This window comes from Galeopterus variegatus, unplaced genomic scaffold (genome assembly GCF_000696425.1).
Source record: "Galeopterus variegatus unplaced genomic scaffold, G_variegatus-3.0.2 Scaffold299, whole genome shotgun sequence".
Taxonomy (NCBI): domain Eukaryota; kingdom Metazoa; phylum Chordata; class Mammalia; order Dermoptera; family Cynocephalidae; genus Galeopterus; species Galeopterus variegatus.
In genome coordinates this window covers 707,469-734,638 of record NW_007726410.1, presented here as the reverse complement: position 1 = coordinate 734,638, position 27,170 = coordinate 707,469, and the positions used below count along the sequence as shown (strand labels likewise).

The following is a 27,170-nucleotide window of genomic DNA, read 5'->3' as shown; positions in this document are numbered from 1 at the left end:
ACAAAAAGGAAAAAAAAAAAAAAGAAACTTAATTCAAAATGTTAGGAATTAAAAAAAACAGAAAAGTTTGCCTTTCCTTTTCAGTTTGAACAGTTAAAACTATTACTTGACCTCCTTGCCCATAGCTTTTCTTTGAAAACCTGCCTAACAATGTAGGGACATCATTCTAAGGACAGTGTATAGGATTGCTTTAAGGAGCATACAGTCCAAATATGCTCCCATCCCTCACCCCTTCTCTAGCCAAAGTAGTGCAAGTATTTGAATCAGAGCTGCAAATCTGATGCAGAAGAGACCACATTATTTCTTCTTGAATTTCGAAGTCATATATCACAAGACTATTGGAAGCTAAGCTGGAAAGGTCTTTTTGTGTGTTGGATGATATTGTAATCATGAAGAACCATGAACAGTGGGCACAGGGAGCCAATATATGGGGAGGTTGATAGTTGGGGAGGACTTGTTTCCTGAGGACTAGTTATATATTTAGGTCAATATAAACTTGTAACTTTATTGTTTAATTTACTTGTAACTTTATTGTTTAATAAACAATAAGTTTATTTTCCTTTTAATTTAAAGACATCTTATTTATTTTTTTTTTTTTAAAGAGGACCAGTAAGGGGATCTCAACCCTTGGCTTGGCGTTGTCAGAACCACGCTCAGCCAGTGAGCCAACCGGCCATCCCTATATAGGATCCAAACCAGTGGCCTTAGTGTTATCGGCTCCACACTCTCCCTAGTGAGCCACGGGGCGGCCCAGACATCTTTTATAAAACATGAAAGTTGTTAACTTTTAAACATCTATTTGGTAATACAATTTTTTTGCAGTAAAATTCACCCATTTTAGGAGGAGTGAGCCACGGGGCGGCCCAGACATCTTTTATAAAACATGAAAGTTGTCAACTTTTAAACATCTATTTGGTAATACAATTTTTTTGCAGTAAAATTCACCCATTTTAGGAGTACAGTTCAATGAGTTTAAGTAAATGTATTCCATTGTATGAATATACCACAGTTTGTTTTATCCATTCATCTGTTGATGGATATTTAGGTTTATAGTTTTTAGCTACTACAAATAAAGCTGCAAGGGATATTTGTGCACAATAAACGTATGCCTTCATTTTGCTTGGCTGAATTATATGGTAGTACACATCTGTCCCTATGTATTTACCTATACTGGATAGTTCATATAAATGGGGTTATACATAATGTGACCTTTTATGTCTGGCTTTTTTCATTAAGTGTAATGTTTTTAAGGTTTATCCATGTTATAGCATATATTAGTACAGTCATGTACCACATAACATTTCAATCAATGATGGACCACATATACAGTGGTGGTCCCATAAGATTATAACAGAGCTGAAAAATTCCTGTCATCTAGTGATGTTCAAAGCTTTCCTACTACATCCGTCAGGAAATTTAGGTTGGCCCAGAGCTTTTAATACAAAAGATACGATTCTAACTTAGAAGAAATTATGGATTTACTGAAACTCATGTGAAAAACAGAGAATTAGGTTTGTAAAATTAGCACTTGTTTAGATGGATCACCCTACTTCAACTGAGGGCTAGTTTCTACCTTGTGTATATTCAAGTTGGTGGAGTTCTCAGTCATTTAGAAAAATAATCAAAACACATTTTGCTTGGCTTCTGGTAATTTCAGCCAGATTAACATCAAAAAGGACAACTATGAACAATTGTACTCTAATAGGTGAAACAAGTTAGGTAAACTAACAAAACTGATTCCAGAAGAAATAGTAAATTTCAACAAATGTACAACAAAAGATTGAACAGATAATGAGAGGAAATTTGGCTTACTTTCTTGTGTTAGTTATCTATTGATGTGTAACAAATCACCCCAAAACTTGGTGGTTTGAAACAATAAACATTTATTATCTGACAGATTCTGTGGGTTAGGAATTTGGGAGCAGTTTAGCAGTGTGGTTCTAGCATAGAGTTTCCTATGACGTTGCTCTCAGGCTGTTAGCCAGGCCACAGCCATATGAAGGTTTAATTGGGACTGGAGGATCCTCTTCTAAGATAGCTCATTCACATGGTTTAGAGTAGAAGGCCTCAGTTCCTTACCAAGTGGGCTTCTGCATGGAGCATCTTGAAAGATATGTCAACTAGCTTCCTCCAGAACCATGGTAAGAGCAAGGAGGAAGTCACAATGACTTTTATGACAACAGTCATATGTTGTCATTTCTGCCACAGTCTTTTTGGAGGAAGCAAGTTATCAAACACTAAGCACATCCACAATGAAGGAGAGGGGGATCAGGCTGTATCTTCTGAAAGGAGTATCAAACTGTATCAATGACTGACCAAGTGAAAGTAAGCAGTGGAAGAGACTCAGAATACCTCTTGACAGTGTCTTCCTGGAACATCACTAAATTGTCGATTTCCTGAGGATGGAAACAGTTTTATATTATTTCTAAGACCAGGTATGTTATTAAGATTTGAACTGTTATTGTGATATGTGAGGGGTCTTCAAAAAGTTCATGGAAAGATTTGTATGTTTTTTAATTCTGTTTTTCCACTAACTTTCTGAAGTACTCTCATATACTTACATACCGTTGTTTTCCTCTTTCTACTTAAGAAGTCTCAAAATTCATATACGTGAAGTAAAACATCTGAAACAAATTATAAAATCCCACACAAACATATGTGAGTAGTCATTATTTTTTTTCCAAAGTTTTGTTTTGGAGACTTGTTTGAAAAAAAGTGATCTTCGGTCAGGACTAAGAAACGAAAGTTTTATTTCAGATGCTGGGGATTAGGAAGAAAGCTAATGTAAACTGGTCACAAGTATGAATTATGGAATTTCTTTAGAACATTCAACTTTTGGGTAACTTAATTTTGTTATAATTTCAGACTTAGAGAAAGTTGAAAGAATAGTATAAGGAACAACTATATACCCTTTATCTATATTCACCAGTTGTTTGTTTTGTGTCATTTGCCTTATTCTTTGTTTTGCCCTGGCCCAATCAGCCTAAAAAGCATCAGAGAAAAACCTGTAGTTGGATAGTTAGGTTTATTGACTCGCTGCAGTGAGAAAGATTGTAGACCAGAGGAATCACAGGGCTTCTCACCAAAGGACACATTAGAGTTCTTGCAGATTTTTAGAGTAGGATAGTGTTTAGGTGAATTTAAATGAATTTAATTCATTAACAGATTTAAATGAAGCAGTGTTTTGATAGGCTGAAAGTAAACCCTGGGTTGTATGTTAAGGAGTCAACATAGGTCTAGACTACAGAGTGGACCCAGAGTCTTGTTTCCTTGGAATCTTTAAAATTAAGGGAAGTAAAAAATCTTGTGTTCAGAAAGCCTTTATCTGAAGCTCTCTGTACATCTGTTGGAAATCAAGATTTCTTCTTTGTATCAAAGTTGCTTAAATCCCCCCAGTGAAACTCGGATATTTAAAAAATTCTCCGTGTGTCGCTTTTCAGTCATTCCCCCTCCCCCTCGCCCCCAGAGAAGCATTGTTCTGATATTTTTCATGATCCCAGTGAAACTCGGATATTTAAAAAATTCTCCGTGTGTCCCTTTTCAGTCATTCCCCCTCCCCCTCGCCCCCAGAGAAGCATTGTTCTGATATTTTTCATGATAAAATAATTTTGCCTTTCCTAGAACTTATGAATGGAATCATATGTATTTGAACAGTGTATATTTTCTTTCCCTTAGCCTGTCTGTGAGATTCATCTGTTTTATTGCATCTTTCAACAGTTCCCTCTCATTGCTGAGAGTAGTATTGTATCAATATACTACAATTTGTTTATCTACTTTCTTGTTGATGGACTTGGGAGTTTCCGGTTTCAGGGTATCATGAAGAAGGATATTTTGAACATTCTTATATAAAATTTTCTGTGGACATGTTATTTCTCTTGGACAGATACCCTAAGTGTGAAATTAATGCATGAAAGGATAGATGTATGGGTAAATATTTAACTTTGAAGAAAATGCCAAAACTTTTCAAAATGATTATTGCATTTTCCATTCCCAACAGCAATTTATGAGAGTTCCCCAGTTGTTTCATATGTTTTCCAGTGTTTGGTGTTGATAGTCTTTTTAATCTTAGCCATGCTTGTGGGTAGGAAGTAGTCTGTCATAGTGGTTTTAATTTGCTTTATCTTAACTACCGGAGATGTTAACTATCTTATTTGTCTGTTAGCCACTTACATATCTTCCTATTTCTTTGATTGTTCGCCTCTATACTTTTAAGTTGTAGGAGTTTTTCTTTATTCTATATATGTCTTTGTTGGATAAATCTTTTACAAATATTTCCTCCCTCACTTTCTTAGTGGTGTCTTTTGATGAGTTTAGTTATATGAGGTATAATTTATTAATTTTCTCCTCAATAGTTAAATGACTCCTGTGTCCTGAGAAACTTCTGCGAATCCCCAAGTAATGAAGATATTCTGTGTTTTCTTTTAAAACTTATGTGGTTTTAGCTTTTCATTTAGGTCTACGATCCATCTGAGATTAATTTTGTTTATGGTGTGAAGTAAGAGTCAGAGTTCACTTATTTTCCGTATGGCTATCCAATTTTTCCAGCACTATTTGTTGAAAAGATTTTATTTTTCCCTCATTGAATTGCTTTGGTGCCTTTGTTTAAAATCAGATGACAAGAAAACTATGGATCTATTTCTGGATTCCATTGGTCTGTGTGGAATAGTGTGCATTAATGCACTTTGAAAAACTGTATGAAGTGCTTATTAGATATTAACATGCATAGGAAAAACTTTTCCTATTCCTGTATTGATAGCATTGGAGATTTTTGTGATCAGCTTGTAGCCAATGATATTTGGAAGCTTTTCCACATGGTGCTTTATGTACTGTAATGCTACTTTTGGTGTCACGTGAGGTTTATGTTACATTTTTGTTTTTTTATGTTTATCTGTAAAGATGAGAAAGCAGTTGTTTAGTACAAAGTTCTGAGGCTAGCAAGTAACAAGAAATGTCAGATAACTTATTTTAGGTAACATAGTTGTCCATACACATGTTATAGAGACCTAGACAGACCCCCGGTGCTTTATGTACTGTAATGCTACTTTTGGTGTCACGTGAGGTTTATGTTACATTTTTGTTTTTTCATGTTTATCTGTAAAGATGAGAAAGCAGTTGTTTAGTACAAAGTTCTGAGGCTAGCAAGTAACAAGAAATGTCCGATAACTTATTTTAGGTAACATAGTTGTCCATACACATGTTATAGAGACCTAGACAGACCCCTCATCATAATATTCACCAAGAGAGATTCCTTGGGTTCTTGCACTGGGAAAGGGAAGAGGAAGTGAATATGTAACCACATGGAAACTGGGATTTCTTTATAAAGAAAACTTATGCTGGAACCCTTGCCCAGTGATACCACTATCACTAGCATGCATATCAGTCGCATTCAGCAAATATTTATTTGCACTGTGCTAGATGATATGGTGATTTTACGCTCAGAGAATTTACAAAAGTTGCCTATATTGTGAACCTCAATCATTCTGAATTGCGATAAATCTAAAAGTAAGCACTAGATAGTTGTACTTCCCCATAGAAGGGAGACTGTAAGGAGTTACAGGTTGGAGGGATGGGATCACAAATGTAAATCTGTGTTGTTGGATACTGACAAAAAGTATCATTTTGTACATTAAAATTTTTATGTTTTCTTTGGGTGAATTTCTGCTTATGGTGTAGTGTTTATGGAATTTTCTGCAGTAAATTCTTGTGTATGCATGAATTTATGATAGGCTGAATTCCTCATCAGATGTTAAATTACAGAGAAGTCCTAATAAAAGAGTGATTTTTTCTTCCTACTGTATTTTATCAATTTTAGGATGGACATACCCCCTCCCCGACACTCCTTTTAACATGTTTAAAATCACATTCTACAGGCTGTGATCCTCAGTCAATTTGGCCAGCTAAGGTAGTCTGTATTCATTGTATTAGCATGTATAAATATCAAACGTGCCATTATATACCTGTAGAGTATTAAAGAAAAAAGAAAAAAAAATCCAGGAGACAATAAAGAATTATTCCTTTAACCCTACATTAATTATTTTGGAGAGGGGCCAGGAAAGGTAGGCTAGACTTAACTTAATTGCAAAGCCTACTTAAAACCGGTCTCTTAAATTGTTTTATAGATTCTTTTAAGAAATGTCAATTTTGATGGAATAGATGATTTTGTGAGGAAAAAACAAAAAGCATTGTAGGCTTGGAGTCAAAGTGATTCAAAAGAGTTGGACTGTGATTTTTTTTGAAGGTACAAAAATGTTATGTGACCAAATCCGTGTTTAAATCCAAAACGTCTTATAATCAGTATGAAATACATATTCTAAATTATAAGAAAGCATTTTATCAGTTTAATTGGGTTACTCAGTCTTCATAAAATAATGTGTGCCCTACATTTTGTGGTGTGTCTTAGGTTGAATGAAATTTCATAGCAATCCTTATTTGTGGTTTTTGTCCTTCCTTTGATATTTTTTGTATTATTTTTTGTACTCTTTCATTATTTTTATGTTAAGTAGCATAGTATACTCTGTAGTCACTCAGTTATGGGCTAGTCTATTCCTACTTACTAGCCCTGTGATCTTGGACAAGTGTTTAACCTTTCTAAGCATTGGTTTTAGAAACTATAAAATGAGATTACATTTACCTGGTGGTGTTATGTTAGTTCTTTTCCACTTAAATTCCAAGAGCTTACACAAACCTTGTTATACTTGAATCTCATAACATTTGAAGTAGACTGTTCATATACACTTGATAAAGTTCTTCCTCTGACCTTTTAGAAAAGTTTTATTTTGGTGATGATTGTAAGTAATTTTATTTGCTTAACTAGTGGGGAGTGAGGAGATGGACAGATTAATGTCTTTCAGTATGTAGATAGGTGAGCGCTACTGTACTAGAAGATGTGATGAGACAGTCAGATGCCTGCAGCTCTGTATAGAATCCCTGCAAATGTAACAGCCACAAATGTAGACTAATAAATGATTGTTTTATAGGCTACTCAAATTTGAATAATGACTTTGTTATTGATGATGTGATTTTTTTTTCCCCTAAATGAACAATACTTGGTAAAGTTTGAGCAAAAATTAAACACAAATTTCCTTGCTTTGCATTAGAGTTGTAGTTCTGGAAATATTCATTTTGTCCTAGTATAGCAAGCAAAAAGAAAGACTTGATGTTTATGTGTAAAATGGGCTTGGGTTCTAGATTAACATCATTATAAATAGATGATTTTTTTTTAAGCTATTTGAATGTGTACCAGGAAATTTGAAAATCTAGACTATTAGACTAATCTTTGCTATGTAAAACTGTTTGGTTCATTGCAGGACCCTGAAATCATGGCCCTTTTCCACTAAACAACAGTCATCTTAATTTTTGACAACTAAAAAACATTCCCTCCAATTTTACAAATGTCCCTAGACTCTACCACTGTTGTGGAGAATTACTGGTCTTAGATGTGTAAAAGGTGAGGAAATTCAGTACTAGAGTAAGAAATAGTTATGCCACTTATTTGTCATCATGCATTGACTAAATTAAAATGGATAATTTGAGACTTTAAAAATTAAGATGACTATATTGATATGTTCTTATTTTTCCTAGTAAAATGAATGAAAATAAACCTGGTGATTCACAGAACCTTGGTAAGTAACTGTAACTATTTTTATTACAATATGTCTTTTTAAAGTGCTACTTAAACAATAGGAATGAATTCCTTGATGCATGCTTACTTCATATGTCCTTGTACTAAAGTATAATATTGTATATTCTTTTCAACAAAATCTGCTATCAGTGGACAATTTACTTGCCAAATTTTATTTGCATTCTGTATATGTACTTGTCAGACTTGGTTTGTATCTTGATAAAACCGTTTAATTATTTAATAAATATAATTTTTCGTCTTTTTTTACTGCCTTTTTTTACAAAAGGAAAAATGCAATGAGAACAATTTAAATAATACACAAAAGTTTAACATGAAAAGGAAAACTTAATTCTCAGTGCTCACAACAATCTCCCCAAATAGTTGTGCTCCCTTTTGACCTCTGCTTTTAGTTGTTGTTTTCTTCATAAATTAGTTATAAATAGTATCTATTGACTTGCTACCATGAAAGATGAGGAATTTAAATTGTTATTTTATACCCCTCTGCTAAACATCTTCATTCGCTGTTTCTTACATCTTTTTTGATTCCTTCTAAAATTAAAATATTATACTTAAAACTCTGTATCTCGATGGTCCCTTTTAGAGAGTATCTGTTGACTTCACGTTATGTTGGATAAGGAAATTAATGCCTTTAATCTCCTTCCACTTTCCTGCTCTACCTCCAGACTTCTATCAGCTATTCTAATAATTCTGAAACTTTAATAATTCATGGAGTACCTTTATGCATTTGCCAAATGCAAATATCCCTACTATCATTTACTTGATATTTTTTCCTACAATTAACTCCGTTTTTCACTTTCATGAATGTGTTTAAAGCAGAAACTTTATTTCATTATTGTAATGGAAGGCAGTATTATTTGCTATAATAGAAGGTGATCTTAACAATAAATATAATGAAGTCAGAACAATTTTACTGAATTTTAAACATTAAAATTAAAAAGCAGCAAAGTACAGATAAATACAAAAGTAATCTACTTATAAAAATGCATGCCTGGAACCTGGTCTCTTCTTCATTCACAGCCCTCCATACTAGGTAAAGAGAGGCAAGGAAAGGGGAACAAACGGAAAGCCACAGGTCCACAGCATATAGCAGATAGTACCTCCATCCTGGGTTCTTCAGGAGGACTCCCCCCACCCTCCTCCTGTAGTCTCAGCTAATTCACGAGGACTACTCCTCTTTTGTAGTCTCAGCTCATTCCATGCATTCCTCTTCTTGATGGCTGCATGGATACTTGTGGCAAAAAGTATAGGCACTGGGGAGGAAGGAGTTAATGTTGGAGCTGCTGGTACAATGTCCAATATGAACAAATGGCAATTTGCTAAAGTTTTTTTTTTTTTTTTCCTTTTTGTCTTTTTTTTCGTGACCGGCAATGGATCGCAACCCTCAGTGTTGCTCCCGGACCGGACCGGGACCGGCAACGGGATCGCAACCCTCAGTGTTGCGCCTGCACCTCGCTCAGCCAGTGAGCCGCCGGTCTGTATGTGGGATCCGAACCCTCGGCGGGAGCGTCGCTGTGCTCCCAAGCGGCGCACTGTAGCAGTGCGCCACCGGGCCGGCCCATCAATTTGCTACAGTTAATGTTGACAGCTCCTTTGTATGAGGAAGGAAGAGGAGCTGAAATCTTTTAAAGGGTTAGGAGAGAGGCTTTGGGTTATGGCTTATTAAATTGAAGTGAGGAAGGGCAATATAGTGAGGATATTTTATAATACTAAATATTAACTTATGCTGTTTCCTTCCAGTCCTGAAATCTGTTTTGTGAGCAGCCTGTTAACAAATTATAGTACTTTTTCAACACATATGAGTGACATCTATTCTTGATTACGTGTATTAGTTAAGGTAAATAACACTAGCTACTGTAATAGGAAAATCCTGAAGTTTTAATGGTTTAACATAATAAAAGTTTATTACTTGGTCAGGTTACATTTCAGCATGGAGTGGTTAGAGGAGATGGGGCAGATAGGGAGTTTCTGCTTCATGCAGTTATTTAGAGATTCAAGAATGCGTCCTTCATCTTATATGGATCTGCTGCCTTGAGATCCTCAGAGTCTTTTCTCTTTAGGTAGTGATTTTCTACTTGTTTCATTAGCATATTAATAAAAATTTTCTGTATAAATAAACAAAAGACAAAAGATTAGTAATTATAATACTAACATTTATTCAGTTCTATTTGTCACCCCCTGTTAATTATCTTAATATATACTGTCTCATTTAATCCTCATTAGGCATAGTTTGAGGTAGGTACTGTTGTCCTCATTTTTAAGAGGGTAAAATGGAGTCCTAAGACTAGTGAAATAAGCCAGGCACAGAAAGACAATGTGTGATCTCACTTCTATGTGTAATCTAAAAAAGTTGAACTTGCAGAAGCAGAGAGTAGAATGAGTAGAATGGTTTATGGGGGTTGGGGGTTGCAAAGATTGGGAAGATGTTGGTCAAAGAATACAAAATTTCAGTTGCATAAGAGGAATAAGTTCAAGAGATAATATTGTGCAACATGGTGAATATAGTTAATATATTTTATACTTGAAAATTGGTAAGAGAGTAGATTTTAAGTGTTTTCAACACAAATAAAAGGCATGTGAAATATAGTGCATATGACAATTAGCTCCATTTAGCTATTCCTCAATGTATGCATATTTCAAAACATCATGTTGTATACTATAAATACATGAAATTTTTTAAAAAAGAGTGTGGAGCTGAATCTTAACTCTGACTCCACAAGTTGTCTTTTGTGTGTGCAGGGGGGATAAAATACACATAATATAAAATTCACCATTTTAACTATTTTGATGTGTACAATTGGTGGCATTTAGTACATTCATAGTATTGTGAAACCATCACCACTATCTAGTTCCAAAACATTTCATCACCTCCAAGGGAAACTCTGTATTCCTTTGGCAGTCACTCCTCATTTTCCCTGTCCCCAGCCCCTGGCAGCCCCTAATCTGCATTTTGTCAATGTGTGTGGATTTACCTAATCTGGATAACGTAATCCATTATGTAAATGGGATCATATATATGTGACCTTTTGTGCATCACTTCTTTCACTTAGCATAATGTTTCTAGGCTTATCCATGTTGTAGCATATATCAGTACTTCATTCCCTTTAATTGCTGAATAATATTCCTTTGTATGGCTTACCATATTTTGATTATCCATTCACCCATCCATTGACGGATGTTTGGTTTGTTTCCACTTTGGCTGTTATGAACAGTGCTGCTACGAACATTAGTGTACAAGTATTTGAACATCTCTTTTCAGTTCTTTGGCATATATACCCAGGAATGGAATTGCTGTATCATATGGTAACTTTTACTTTTTTGAGGAACTGCTGGATGATGTTCTAAGGTGCTCTACACCATTTTACATTTCCACCAGTAGTGTATCAGGGTTCCTGTTTCTCCTTGCTCACACTTGTTACTATCTGACATTTTGATTATAGCTATCCTCGTGGGTGTGAAGTTTTAATTTGCATTTCCCTGTTGAGTGATAACTAATGATGTTAAGCATCTTTTAAAATGTTTAGTGGCTATTTGTATATGTTCTTTGGAGAAATGTCTATTCAGATTCTTTGCCCATTAAAAAAAATTTTATGTGTTTTTGTTATTGAGTTGTAAGAGTTTCTAATACATACTATACTCTTATCAGTTATGTAATTTCCAAATATTTTCTCCCATTCTGTTGAGTCTTCACTCTCTTGATAGTAGTGTCCTTTGAGGTACAAAAGTTTTAAATTTTGATGAAGTTCAATTTATCTAGTTTTTCTTTTGTTATTTGTGCTTTTAATATCATGTGAATTCTAAGAAACTGTTGCCAAATCCAAGGCCATGCAGATTTCCCCCTACATTTTCTTCTAAGAATTTTATGATTTTGGCTCTTACATTTAGGTCTTTGATCTGTTTTTAATTAATTTTTGTATATGGTATGAGGTGGGAGGTTCAACTTTATTTTTTTGCATATGGCTATCCAGTTGTCCCAGCAGCGTTTGTTAAAGAGACTATTTTTTTCCCATGGATTGGTCTTAGCACACTTGTTGAAAATCAGTAGACCATAGGTGTGTGGGTTTATTTATGGAATCTTTCGTATTTATTGATTCATATGTCTGTCCTTATGCTAGTACTATACTGCTTTGAATATGGAAGCTGTGTAGTAAGTTTTTAATCTTCTCTCTTTTTTTCTAGGCCAGTCTAGCTAAAGGTTTGTCGATTTTGTTGATCTTTTCAAAGTGCCAACTTCTGTTTTCATTCATTCTCTCTCATTTTCCTGTTCTCTATTTTGTTTATATCTGCTCTAATCTTTATTTTTTTCCTTTCCTCTGCTAGCTTTGGGTTTAGTTTCGTAGTCTTTTTTTCTAGTTCTTTAAGTTGTAAAATTAGGTTATTATTTTGGGATCTTTCTTTTTTAATGTAGACTTACATGAGCCTAAAGATCAGCCAGAGTTGAAAACTTAGGGTTTCTTGGATCTTTTCTGAGCATGCATACATCCCTAGACATGCCTATGCCCTTCTGGATTCTCCCTTATATGTGGGAGCTTTTCAAAGTCCTTATTCTCCTTGTATACCCTTTTCCCAGCTTCTTTCTTAGGCTTATTGGTCTGTCATCCTCTTGCTCTGTTAGTTTCCCTTGCCCCAGGCTACTGCAGCTAGTATATTTGTTTTAAATGCTTTTTGACAAAATGCTGGAGGCTCCAGCCCTGAGGAAGTTCTGAGGCAGGTAAAACAAAGGCAGGCATCTCAGCCCATTCCTCAGGGAGCTACTACACAGGTCAAAACACACAACCACATTTCTTTGAGAACAAGCTCCATATTACCTTCTCTTGGACTGGCAGTTCAGGAACACAGGCCACCCCAAGGACACTGCCCAGCTAGGAAGTAGGAAATGGTAGGTGCGTAAGTTAAAATGCTCTCATCAGAATTTAGCAGCTCATTTCTTCATTAAGCATTCTCCTTGTTGGGAAAATAGAATAATCAGGCCCCCTCGCCTTGGGGCAGGTTGGGGGTGGTGTGGTGCATTCTTTGTAAGCAGGTTGTGTGTGGGTGGAGTTAGTGCACATGGGTGGCGCCATAACCCTGGCTGGTATCTGCCTTGGGCGGACACCACCTGGGGCAGCCATGCTCTCAAACCTACAGCTTCCAAGGACCTGTTTGCCAGTTACCTAGCTCATAGATCTGCATGTGAGGGGTCTGGTGATCCAGCCTGGCGTATGAGGGTCTGGGACCCAGCCTGGTGTTTGAAGGATTTGTGACCCAGTCTGGACAATGGGGTTGAGGGGTCTGTGAGCTCCAGACCCAGCCCTAGCTCGACAATTGGCCCAGTCTGCAGGATTATGGGCAGGTAAAAGAGCTCAACAACTGGCATAGTCATGTAGCTCAACAGTTGGTGAAGGTGACAGGATTCCGACAGAGCCAGAGCACTACACTCCTAGTTTTTGTAAGTTTTTAATTAGATTCTAGAGCTTCTAAAATGTTGATTCTGACAGTTTTTGCAGTTTAATCATTGCTTTGGTGATGATAACGCACAAGTTGCCATTTTAACTACACCCTGGAATGCATCGTTAAAGACTTATGAAAAATGTAAAGTCTCTTTAATATTTTAGAACTAGGTATTGGAAATTTTGTTACTGATAACAATATGATTTGCTCTCTCAGAAAGAACTTAACACATTAATTGAGAGAAGCTCCAATTCCATAGAATTCTTTTGAAAAATTTAAATATATTTTTATATCTATTTACTTTCTCACTGTTAGCTTGTGTTTTCTGTCGAAAAAATGATGACTGTCCTAATAAATATGGAGAAAAGAAAACTAATGAGAAATGGAATCTCACTGTACATTACTATTGTTTGGTGAGTATAATTTATATTTAAATTCTAGAAATTTCATGTTCTAAAGAGGAGAATTAGATCCTGACACTGATTTCTGAGAATTGGTTAGGTTGTTTAACTTCTCTGGATCTCATTTTGCTTACATGTAAAAATAGGATTTTTTTGTTTATCAAATTCTCAGGTTTAGGGTCGGCCCGTGGCTCACTTGGGAGAATGCGGTGATGATAACACCAAGGCCATGGGTTCAGATCCTATATAGGGATGGCCAGTTTGTTCACTGGCTGAGCGTGGTGTTGACAACACCAAGCCAAGGTTGAGATCCCCTTACCGGTCATCTTTTAAAAAAAAAAAAAAATCATATACTATTCATCTTTTTTAACACAGCTATTCTTTTCACACCCCAATTTTCTCAGTTATACTTATCCTTATTTTCTATAGTTCTATAGCCCTCTTCATATAACCCAATAAGTTATGTCTAAATATATTTTTCTTCTAAAATGAATATTACTTTCTTATTCACATACATTGTGATTTAAAGGATGCTTCAGCTTACCAAGTAGACACTGTGTTCCTTATTGTTAGAAACCATGGTTTTCTAATTTTTCAATCACAAGTGTCCAAAGACAGTGCCTGATTATTTTCAATTGGCCATTGATTCTAGCTCTAGATTTCCTTTTCTCTTCCTGCCATCACATTTAAGTAGTCAGTGATCAACAGATACATACAAAATACTGGAGAAGCATAAAGAGAATGATTAAAGCAAACATTTTATTATTTTATGTGAGTCATTTCCCCTCAAGTTCTTCCACTTATGCATCAAGGTTTTTGTAAATCAATTTGTCATAAGACAGAAAATAAAGTTTTCTTAACTTTTTGAGTATTATTGCTAATGAATTATCAGAAAGGTAAATTTAAGTGATTTTAAAATTTTACTCTATTCTTAATTGTTTCTAGAATGGGGTTGTCCTTACCCTGTAGAAAAGGAAACAAACCAAAGTAAATAAATAAGTAAAAGTACTTGTTCCCTGTTGTCAGCCTCTTGCCAGAGGTGCCAGCTCTATAGAAAACTGTGATCTCACAGAGACAGAAAATCAGAGACAGAGACTACCTAGGTAAGCTACTGAGCAAAGCCACCTTTTGGCTTCATGTCTAGATCTGAAAATCCCTAATCTTGCCTTGTAGTGAAGGCCTCAGACTGACATCGGTAACCTGGGTGTGGACTATATATGATGAAGGACGTGGAAAACTATCACATAGGAAGAGATGATGACAAAGCAAGGAAGACAGAGAAAAGACAAAATCAAAATCCTTCTCCTAAAATGAGTCTGAAAACAAACCTACCTTCTGTTCTTTTTCTCTTATTTCCTGGAATACCTTTAGAAACCAGTTCTGGTATACAAACTATTAATACTCCAAATCAGACAATGTGAGTGGCATCTTACTTTTTTTTGTTTTTTTGACTGGTAAGGGGATCGCAGCCCTCTGTATGGTGTGGTCCACACCATGCTGAGCCAGTGAGCGCACCAGCCACCCCATATAGGATCCGAACCCTCAGCCTCAGCGCTACCAGCTCCACACTCTCCCAAGTGAGCCATGGGGCCGGCCCAAGTGGCATCTTACTTTGAACATGAAGAACAACTATTACAGATAGGGGTTTGAAATTTGAATCATTTTATGTCCATTTTTTATTAGAACGAATGTTATGGATATATATTTTTAATTCCAAACTAGTTTCTTAGAGTTTATTTTTTAATTGAAAATATATTCATAGTTGATGTCAAGTGCGAACCCTCAGCCTCAGCGCTACCAGCGCCACACTCTCCCAAGTGAGCCATGGGGCCAGCCCAAGTGGCATCTTACTTTGAACATGAAGAACAACTATTACAGATAGGGGTTTGAAATTTGAATCATTTTATGTCCATTTTTTATTAGAACGAATGTTATGGATATATATTTTTAATTCCAAACTAGTTTCTTAGAGTTTATTTTTTAATTGAAAATATATTCATAGTTGATGTCAAGTGGAATTTGGCAGAGAGGTAAAGAAGAAGAAGGAGTTTATGGTTTCCTAATAGAGGACATCAGGAAGGAAGTGAATAGAGCTTCTAAACTGGTAAGTATTTTATCATTACACTAAACACCGTAAATATTGTCAATACTTGGGAAGTCTTTTCTGTCAGTTTCTGTGTTAGAAATTTATGACTTTGATTTTATGTTCCAATGCATATTTTTGTCAAATATGATAAGTTTTAGAAGAACATTTTGTATTTTTGCAAATGAAAAAGAGCTGAACTCACCTGAATACTACATGTGACAATACTGACTTCACTTCCTTACCTTATTGCAACCTATATATCATTTCATCCACTCTTACTGTCAGAATTGTGACCATAGTTCCACTCTGCTGTTCTGTAAACCTTCAATCCCGAATCAACAGTTCAGGATTCAATTATGAATCCTGAGGTATATTCCTGTACCTCAGTTGCTGAGGTTGTAGTGATGGATTGAAGTAGAAATTACATAACTATGTAGACTGGTGATTTATCTCCAAAACCCTTTTGGCCCTTCTGTGACATTGTGTACTTGTTTTCAGTGTCCTCTTCTCCAAGATGTTATTTTATTCCTGTACCTTAGTTGCTGAGGTTGTAGTGATGGATTGAAGTAGAAATTACATAACTATGTAGACTGGTGATTTATCTCCAAAACACTTTTGGCCCTTCTGTGACATTGTGTACTTGTTTTCAGTGTCCTCTTCTCCAAGATGTTATTCTAAACTTTAACCCCTTGCCCATTCAATTATCATCTGTGAATCTTCTGGATGATAATTACTATGCTATGTGCAAGGAAAGGACTGTAGGTTTCCATAAGGTTTGAGTAGAAATAATGAGCATTAGAAAAAAGAGAATTCTGTTCAGAGAATGTTATACTGGAATTATTTCCATGGTGGAGTAGTTTGGGTGATGAAGGGATTCATCATTACAGTAGAATGGAGATGAATGGCATTGACACATCTTAATTGAGGAAGTCAACGACAGGTTGTCTCATAAATGCTGAAGTTGTTTAGGATGATTGCAAGAGTTAAAATACTGATCCAGGTGCCAAAAAGTTAGTGACCAGGAAGTTAGTAGGTAGATGTCATTAGGCTTAAAGGTCCAACTTTTTTTTAAGTATTAAGATAGAGTAGTGGGCTACAATCTGTCATAGAGAACTAAAATAATGTTCTGTTTGTCCCCCTTCCTGCCCTGTTCATGTGCCACCCCCACGCCGTGCCGAGTCTGGAAATTAAGGAGGATGAGAAAATAAGCTGCTTCATTCAAGAAGGTCTACAAGGAAAGCATATAGAAACATTTATTTTAGTTGAGGCAAAGAAGTGGAAGCAATTATTTTTGAAGATGTTGAGGATGCAGGGGAGGTGATGGTTAAAATAGAGGCTCTAAGTCACAAAGGAAAACCTTGGGGAAAAGGTTAGCATGAGTCTAAGAACCATGCGAGGATATTCGTGTCAAAATTTGTTAGCCTACTGATGATAGTGAGCTTGTGGTGAAGGTTCGGAACTGTTTTTTTAATACATCTGCATCCTCTCTGAGTGCACTATGAGCCTTTGAGAATATCGTGATCCTGAAGAGGAGTCCCCATTTGTGACCTTAAACTAGAATTCTTTGTGTCACTTCATTGGGAGAGTTTCAGGTTAGCCAAGTATTCACCTGTAACCTGCGTGGTGCTTAAGGGGTCAGCAGTAAGACTCTGTAATCCCAGAATCAGTGACTATTATAATGACCATCTTACGGGTTCCTAGGTGTTTTAGGTACTGCTCTGTATTTTACTAATGATTGATTCATTTAATAGTCTTTCTGTTTATGTACCACTGTTATATTTCAGTTAGTGGCAGTGGTAATGTATTTATTCTCTCGCACTTCTGGAGGCCAGAATTGTAAGTCAAGGTATTAGAAGGATTGGTTTCTTCTGGAGGCCCTGAGGGAAAATCCATTCCATGCCTCTCTCCTAGCTTCTGGTGGCTGCTGGCAACCTTTAATGTTCCTTCGCTTGTGGCAACACACCACCAATTTCTGCTTCCATCTTCACATAGCTTTCTTCTCTGTATCTGTCTTAAATCTCATTCTCCTTTCTCTTATAAAGACACTAGTCATACGATTTAGAGACTACCCTAAATCATGGATTCATCTTGAGATCCTTAACTTAATTACATTTGCAAAGACCCTATTTCCAAATAAGTTCATATTCACAGGTACTGGGAATTAGGACTTAAATATATCTTGGGGACCACTGTTGAACCCGCTGTAGGTATCTAACACTTTTTCATTTGTGTAGGATAGAGTGATCTTAGCCAGTTTTTACAAATTGGTTTTTAGTATTTTCCTATTGTTCTTCTTGGTATTTCCTAATTTATGTGCTTTCTGTTGAGATTTCAATGAGACTTTCATGCATAGACTTTCATGTTTATAAACTCTTTGGTTTAAAATATTTTAGCAGATAGGAAGGAAAAAGGGCTTCTCTATCTCATCCACATGTTAGGTTAAAGATGTTTCCCTTATCAGAAATCGTTATAGGAGTTGTGTCTTTAGACTCTTTCTGGGTAGAACAGTTTTCTTTTAGGAAAATTTTTTTCCATATAGCATTATCACAACTGTTATGATGAAAATAATTTTCAGATTCCCCACAAGAAATATTCATTCATTTATACCTTGATCATATTACAGTACTCAAATTTTGTGTGTGTGGCCCCTGTTTTCATATTTTCTTCTAGAAATGCTGTATTTGCAAGAAAACTGGTGCTTCAATAGGATGTGTAGCACCCCGATGTAAACGAAGTTATCATTTCCCATGTGGATTTCAGAGAGAATGTATTTTCCAATTTACTGGCAATTTTGCGTGAGTTATTTAACTGTTATATGTGAAAGATTAATGTTAAAGAATGGTGGAAAACAGGTATCCCAATGATTAATTCCCTTGTAAAATTTACATTTAAAGCTGCACTAAGATTATGCATATACATTACATACACATACACACACACACAAGGGTACTTCAACAAGTTCATGGAAATATTCGGGTTTTTGTTTTTTGTGGTGTTTTTGGGTGGCTGGTTGGTATAGGGATCCAAACCTTTGACCTTGGTGTTTTGGTGTTATCGACACCACGCTCTAATAGGCTTTCCCCCATATTATCTCTTAATTCTATTTTTCTACAAACTTTTTGAAATTAATTATTTTAAATTATTTATCATATATATTATTTTATATATATATATATATATAATGAGGATATATACACACACATATATATGAAAAAAGAGGGTGTGTGTGTGTGTGTGTGTGTGTGTGTGTGTGTGTGTGTGTGTGTGTGTGTGTGTGTGTGTGTGTGTGTGTGTGTGTGTGTGTGTGTGTGTGTGTGTGTGTGTGTGTGTGTGTGTGTGTGTGTGTGTGTGTGTGTGTGTGTGTGTGTGTGTGTGTGTGTGTGTATTCCCCCACACACCTTTACAGGGCCATTTCTGTCCACAAAGTCTTGAGAATTGCCATGTCTAGAATGGGCCTAGTGATTAACAAACACCTTCAGCTTTTGGCTCTAGCATATATCATAGAACTGTTAATTTATTCATATTTAGTGAAAAATTCCACCTTTCATAATTCTAGATTTTTATGTCACTCTTTAGAATTAATAGTCTGCTTTTCTTTCATCGGGCCATTTGTATTTCTCACTGAGTAAATGGAAGCATGTAAATTTGGTTGAGTCCAAAAAATCAATAGGCCATGGGATGCCCCTGAAAATATTTGCTTTCTCAGTACAACTTTAAACATTAAGATTTTATGAATTTTGGCATTTGGTATCATGAGTGTTCTATTTCTTCTCATTTTTGTCTTCTTGACCGATTTAGGTGGATTGTTTAGGTGCACCGATTTAGGTGGATTGTTTAGGTGGACCGATTTAGGTAGACCATGTAAGAAAACTGCAGTTCAGAAAATAAAAGTCGAAATAAAGTGGATTAGGAATAGATTATTATTTATACTTTATTTGTTATATGATTAAAATATTTTTAAGTTCCTGCCTCCTTTAATTTTATTAAATATTAATAAAATGTATAACAATATACAATATTATATTGTAAACAATTGTACTTAACAGTTGTTGAATACAATAGTATGTATGCTCCATTGTTAACAATATTACATAGGATTCTCAACATAATATTAGTTATTGAAATTATGTAAGTCTTACCACCAGAAAGTTCACATTCTGAAGGCCCACCTCTCCTTGGTTATAGATGGTGAGGCTCTAGTCTGTTGTAGGTTAATTATGAGACAGATACAAATTTTCTCTTAAATACATGAATTACAATGCTAGCCTAGTTATGCTATGCATTCATTAGACATTGTTTTAAATAATTTGCATTTTTAGGTCATTTTGTTGGAAGCATCGACCTGTTCAAATAATTACATCTAATAATTATAGAGACTCCTTACCATGCACCATTTGTTTGGAATTTATTGAGCCTATTCCAACTTACAATGTATTACGAAGTCCTTGTTGTAAGAATGCTTGGTTTCATAGAGACTGTTTACAGGTAAGATATGTTTTGTGAGCTTTCTGATTGATGTAAAATTTGTTACTTGCTGATTTGAATTTTAAATGAGAAAGAATTGACATGTGTATATTAGCTCCTACTACTTGTAACTTTTAAAAGTATCTTCAAACATTTAATTTGAAGCATATTTTACATATAAAATTCTCACTAAGTGTACAATTAACATTTTAATACTTTAGATGAAAACTTTTAGTATATATTTATACATACAAAATTTTGTTATTTTTAATCTAAGGATTTTATATTTTATAATGAATGAAACACAGATTTTAATTTCTAAGTTCCATTTACATATTTAAGCTAGAAACCCAGTATACATGAAATTGTTATAGGCTTGATAGCAAGGTAAGATATTGAAGTGTTAAGAGGACAATTTTTTGTTTGTTTGTTGTTACAGTGGTAAATACTTTATCATAACTTTTTGACAGGGAGCTGATTACTGTCAGTGAATTAAAAGTATTGAGTCTTTCAGAGTTACCTTGTATATCAAACCTGATGACTAATAATTTTCAAGTAAATAGAATATCATAAAACACATTAAACATAATTTAGTATTTTTTTCATTTAGAAAATACTTGAAAATTTTGAAAAGATCCCAATTATTAATAACATCAAGTATGTAATATACATGTTCGGGAGTGCCAGCTGATAGACATAATAGAATGCCAAATAACAAAGGATTTTCTTAAGTTTGACACTATTTTTTAAAGCTTGGATTTTGTTATTGTTTAGTAAAATGAGAGATTATTATTGATTACAAATTGTTCACAAACATATTTTTAAAAGTTAGAAAATGTAAATTCTTAAAAGTACTAATAGTAATCAAAGTAATAAAGCTTGATTGATCCACCTATTTTTCTATGGGCCATGAAATTTTATACTTACAATTATTCAGTTAAAAGTGGCAGAATTGAGCCTATTTTGTTGTGGAAATATTAGAAATTCTGTTAATTCTTGCAAAGAAGTATTTATAAAAGGATCCCAGAGAGTGTAGTTAATAAACAACATCATGAAGTGTTATCCTTACCTATTGAGCAAGAAGTTCATATTATATGAGAATGTTAAAAAAATAATTTATCTTAATTAAGGATTTGTATTTGAATAAATATAATTGCTGCCAAATGTGTCATCTTGTTAATTTTGTAACAGTATGTTAATTCTCAAGAGAAATAAATTTGCCTCATTTATGTGTGATTAATGAAGCAAAGAGAGGTTCTCAAACTTGACCTAGTATTCATAGGGCTTTTTGAGAACACTCTGAAAAAACTGAGTTTTTAATTCTGTCATTAAAAATAGAAGAAATAATATTACAAATAAAAATAGTAGATCTACTTTATGCAAATGTAATTTAAAATAAATATCAATAAGCGATTGTTACTTGACCAGAGCATACTAAGACAGGGCTAATTCTTGAGTCACTTTCTCTAAGGGAGCTCCAGTGGCTTTTTCCACTCTGGTCTCAGTCTTAACTGAAGTAGTATATGGAGTCGACCCCATCTAGATAGCTATATGTGGTTAAACAAATGTCATTATTTGTACCTACTACAAGTGCTATACATTGGGATTTTGTGAGAAGAGACTAAGAGATTAATATCGAAGAAACTGGTAAAAACTTCACTCTATATATCTAGAGAATTATCACTATTCTTATTCAGTTTGGGTTTCTCCATCATTGTTCTAGTTTTGTTGGTATCTTCCATGTGTCCTATATTGTTTTTTCTTCCATACCAGATACCTCTTTATTATCCTAGTCCATTTTCTGTCGCTTATAACAGAATACCTGAAACTGGGTAATTTATGAAGATGTAAAATTTCTGTTGCTTTGTGTTGCTTCACCCCCCATGGATTTGTCACCCCACTTCCCCTGGGTGATGGAGATGCAAAGGATTACTCAAAGCCTATCTCTTCTGAGCATTGAGAAGCCCCAAAGTGGTTAACTTCCCTGGGACCCTCCAGCAAGAGGCAACACTTCTTTGGGAAATTAACCCCAAATTGGGGTTCTCTTCCTGCATTTATTTTCCAGACCAGGAAGAGACATAGGTGGGGTTATAGTTTAACAATATAGGCTGGTAACTTTTGGTGAAACAAGCCAGATGACATTCCAGTAAAGCTATCAACAAAAGCTTGATCTTAGCAAACATTCCTTCTTATAACAATTTCTCAGTATCTTTCCATAACAATCAGTAACTAGTCTGTCCTTGAGCCAGCAACCTTGCTGTGCCACAAATCTTTATCTTACACCAGAGACTTATAGCATGAGAAAAATTTCCAGTCCTCCACAAGGTCAATATTTGAAACTGCAAGACTTTGGAAAACCAGGCCCTGTGAAGTACATATGCTTTTTAGTATATTCCACAAATTTCTCTTTTTTGGGCGGGGAGGCAGGTATAGGGGTTGAACCCCAGATCTTGGTGTAAGAAATTTAATTCTTACAGATCTGGAGTCTTTGAAGACCATAGTCAAGGGGGAGCATTTGGTGAAGGCCTTCTTGCTAGTGGGAATTGTCTGCACAGTTTCAAGGCAATGCAGGGCATCACACAGAGAGGGGGCTGAGTGTGCTAGTTCAGGTCTCTCTTTCTCCTCTTATCAAGTCGCTAGTGCCTCATTCTCATGACCTTGTCTAATCCTTATTACCTCCAAAAGGTCCCATCTCTCAAATAACATAGATTTTCCACCCTGATAATACTGTTACAATGGGGATTAAGTTTCAACATGAGTTTGGAGGGGACAAATATTCAAACCATAGCACTTGAATCACATCTATATTTAGTAGGACCTCAGCATCTGCCTGCAATTGCTCAAAGATCCGTTAAGTTAAAAGATTTTAGTACTTGTTGCTTACTTCCCATGTGTTCTGTGTAAGGGTATGCCCCTTGTTAGTTTTCCGAACCTGGATCCCTCTTTATTCACTTCTTTTTTCACCACGGACAAAACATTCCCTAAGTATATCAGATCTACCTACCAAATATTCTTTGTTGCATTCTTACTCTCACTGCTTTAACTTAAGACACTCTTTTTGCAGGAGCCTACTCATTGGTCTTTCTCCTGGGTGCCTTATTCCTTATCAGTGCTCTACTGGCTTTGATTTACCTGTCTAGATTCATTACTTAGTTCAGTTTGGCCAGAAAATTGTATGTGGTATTATTATTAAATGTGGTTTCCTAATCACATGTTCTCTCATCACTAAGACTTGATATTATGCTATTCCCTATCCTTGGAATGTCTTTTGTCCCATTTTCCTGACAAACCTCTGTTTCTTTTTTCACATTTAGCTTTGGTCTCTCTATGACATTTTTGTCAGTGTAGACATAGGTACTTCTTCCTATTTCTTGCATGTATTTACTAAACAAAACAAACAGAAAACACATTTACACACTGATATAGTTGTATACCTGTATACAACTCACTAGAACATCTTGAAGTCAAATCTAAGTCATTTTTGGTTTATTTTTGGTACATGGCATAGTGTTTGGCACCTATGAAGTAGGAGTTAAATATTTTTTAAATGAATGTGTGCTGCTAGTGTTTTATTGGGGACCGGCTGCTCTTTCTAGTAGGCTTATAATTTCTTGTTTCCTTCTGAGTACTCTCTGTCTGCTGCTTCTGTATTTGTATTTGTTGTAGCAGTGAGAATACGTTTTACACTTCTCCCTTTGGGGGAAGAAAATTAACTTAGAGGGAAGAAAATTAACTTAGAGAATGAATTAAAAACAGAACCAGGGATGGTTTATATGTAACACTTATTTGAACATCCTTTCAAGGAAGTAACAAGATTTTCACTTTTTTTCTCACAGTGTGGAGAACAACACAATACTTAGGAATAGAAATCACCTGAGGAACAGAAATGACATAAGACACACACTGTTGAGAAAAATATATGGGTGATGGATGTAAAGCTAAGAACAGTTTATTCATTAGCTTAATTTTTTATTTTTTTTTTACCATCGGGAAACAAAGATCTCCAGATTTTAGCAGGAGGATAACTTAGTTTATAAGGACAAAGTTTAAGATCCACTAGCATAGTATATTAGTCCATTCCTGCTGCTTATAACAAAATACTTGGAACTAGGTAATTTATAAGAAAACAAAACTTATTGCTTACAGTTTCTGAGGCTGAGAAGTCCAAAGTCCATCTGGTGGTGGCAACAGTGACCCAGGGGTCTCACATTGCAAGATGGTGGAAGCAGAGAAAGCAGAGAGAGATACTCTCCTCTTCTTTCAAAGCACTCAGAACCTCACCCCTGACCACCATGTTTAATCCATTCACTACTGCATGGTCCTACAATCCAATCACACTTCTTCAAGGCTCCACCTTTCAATTACCATAACAGGATTTCTCACCCTCTTAACAGTCACAGTGGGGGCTAAGTTTCTAATACATAAAACTTGGGAGATAATTTCAAGCCTCAGTGAGTTTTGAGGGGACGTAACTCAATCCCCTACACATAGAAAATGTTTTCATAATACGTTAAATGAAAAATAGCACATGTTCTTTTAGTTATGTAATTCATAACCTGGTAATAGACTTTAATTAATAACAGTAGATTTTCTATCTTTCACTATAGGTGCAAGCAATAAATGCAGGAGTGTTTTTCTTTAGGTGTACAATATGCAACAATAGTGACATCTTTCAGAAGGAGATGTTGAGAATGGGAATTCATATTCCTGAAAAGTAAGTAATATTTAGCCTTTTGAAAAAAGGTATTTCAAATGTAAGTTTAATAGCAATAGAAATAACTTATTTCTGATTAAGTGATCATGTTCAGGTAGCTATTTCAAATGGTAGAATGTAAAGCCTCCTCTTCCTTCCTAGATTGCTAGTTCTTGGAGAGCAGGTACGATGTATCTCATTAGTTGATTTATAGTCTCTTAGTAAGAACCTCAGGTGTGTCCAATTTTAACTGATTGATTTATACACAGTGTAAGGCTTCAAAATGGTATGTATAAATTAAGAGAATCAAGATGTAATTTAAAATTATGAGAAGAATTTTCTTAATGCTTAAAGATGAGGAATCCAGAAATAATGACAGTAAACTTGAAATTAAAAATTGGAAGTGAAATATTAGGGGAAATGTAAGTTTTAGAAATTTTCTGCTTAATTTTCATTTGAAAATTCACTGTGAGGCTAATTAACTGTAGGCTAAAATGTCACTAATGGATTTATATCTTACAGAGAATGATTGATTTTTAAAAGGACACGTTTTATCTTTGTTCCTAAGTATGTAAAAAGATTTTATTTTTAGATTCATTACCAATCCTTTTATGTAACATTTCAGGACAAAATACATTTTATATCTTACTTAATTTACAGAGATGCATCTTGGGAATTAGAGGAAAATGCTTATCAGGAGCTTCTGCAGCACTATGAGCATTGTGATGTCCAAAGATGTCGTTGCAAAGAAGGGCGAGACTATAATGCACCTAATAGGTATTTCTGGAAGTTCAGTTGTGCTTAGTGATTCCTTATTTAAATCTTCAGCTGAGAAAATAGGTTTTCTAGTTAGTGAAACATAGTTTTGCTCTTAGGATGTTTAAAGTTTTAACTTGAAATGAAATATGTTTATTAAATGTTTATTTACATTTGTTTACAGAGAACTTTTTACAGTCAGTATAGTTGCAACCTATTTCTCTGGTATATTTTCATAAGGCTCTATTTCCTAGGGCTACAATGACCTATATGGTAGCCACTAACATATATGGCTACTGAGCACTTGAAATGTGGCTATTCCAAATTGAGAGACCACTGTAAGTGTAAAATACACACCAAAGACTAGTTCAATAGGGTTGCCACTGACTGGGTGGCTTAAACAGAAATATATTTTCTCACATTTCTGAAAGCTAGTATAGGTTTGGTTTCTTCTGAGGCCTCTCACCTTGACTTGTAGATTTCTGCCTTCTAGCTTTGTCCTTACATGGTTGTCCATTTGTGTTATCTGTGTCCTGGTGTACTTTTCTTATAAGGACATCAGACTTATTTGTTTAGGACCCACCCACATGACCTCATTTCACTGTAATTACCTCTTTAAAGACCTTATCTCCAAATACAGTCACATTCTGAGGTGCTGGGGGTTAGGACTTCATCAACATGTGAATTTGGTGGGGGGAACACAATTCATGCCATAATCATATAAAAAAGGACTTAAAATATCTCATTAGTTTTTTATATTAGTTTTATGTTGAACAAAATGATAATGTATGAATATTGGAAACCAAATATATTCAAATTAATTTCACCTGTTTTTATATTTTTTAAAGTGGTTACTGGAAAATTTTTAATTATGTTTATGGTTTGCATTGTATTTTGTATTTATATTGGACAGCAATAGAAGTTCTAGAGAGTAATTTAACTAGATTAATCTATCAGTACTTCTTTTGGACCACTATAAAAAAGGTTTGGCATTTGAGATTTATTGATTTATGTTTTGTAATGTCAGTAGATATTGGCTCTTTTCTTCAACAATCATTTTGTGCTTTTTAAGTGCACTATACTGTGTTGGATACTAGGAACCAAGAGTGTCTTCATTTTTAAAAATTGTAGGATAAAAAGTAACAAATCTGGTTTTGTCGAAATTTATGCAGGAAATTTCAATGAATTGTTATCTCTGTTATATAATCTTAATGTGGTAAGTTTAGAGTGCAGAGCAGAATATTGAGTGCCTTGTTTCTCATGGCAAGTGATTTGACTGGGTCAGCTACTACTTATTTGCAAAGATTTAGCTGATGTCTGACCAGCTTTGGAAAGTTTTTCTTAAGCAGTTCTTCCCACTACTGATTCCCCACTCTGGGCTCAGGATTTCCTTTGTTGTGCTTGTTACAATATAATTGGCATTATTTAAATTTAATGCTACTAAATTAAAATTTTTTCAAGAGATCTCATTGAATGTGTCAAGCGGTGTGTATTTTTGCCCATGTTATTTGACCTAGTGGCACAATTACTCATTTGTAAACACAAATAATACTCATCATTGTGCTGAGGCACAGATGAGATAATGTATATAGGATTCTAAGAAGCAATACATTCATTAATATTGATATCTTCTAAATTCATTTTAGGCTGTTCCTAATGAACTTATATATATTTCTTGTATAACATTGGTCACCCAATCAT

At 35.0% G+C, this 27,170-nt stretch overlaps 1 protein-coding gene across 1 annotated transcript in view; it reads left to right on the top strand.

Moving 5' to 3' along the window:
- G2E3 (G2/M-phase specific E3 ubiquitin protein ligase) overlaps positions 1 to 27,170 on the top strand; it is a 64,837-nt gene that overhangs the window by 4,764 nt on the left and 32,903 nt on the right. The window contains exons 2-8 of the mRNA XM_008567156.1: positions 7,582 to 7,622; positions 13,385 to 13,482; positions 15,473 to 15,574; positions 18,227 to 18,351; positions 19,876 to 20,041; positions 24,628 to 24,734; positions 25,374 to 25,490. Coding sequence (XP_008565378.1) covers positions 7,586 to 7,622; positions 13,385 to 13,482; positions 15,473 to 15,574; positions 18,227 to 18,351; positions 19,876 to 20,041; positions 24,628 to 24,734; positions 25,374 to 25,490 — 752 coding nt within the window. The 5' untranslated portion in view covers positions 7,582 to 7,585. The remainder of the gene's footprint in view (positions 1 to 7,581; positions 7,623 to 13,384; positions 13,483 to 15,472; positions 15,575 to 18,226; positions 18,352 to 19,875; positions 20,042 to 24,627; positions 24,735 to 25,373; positions 25,491 to 27,170) is intronic.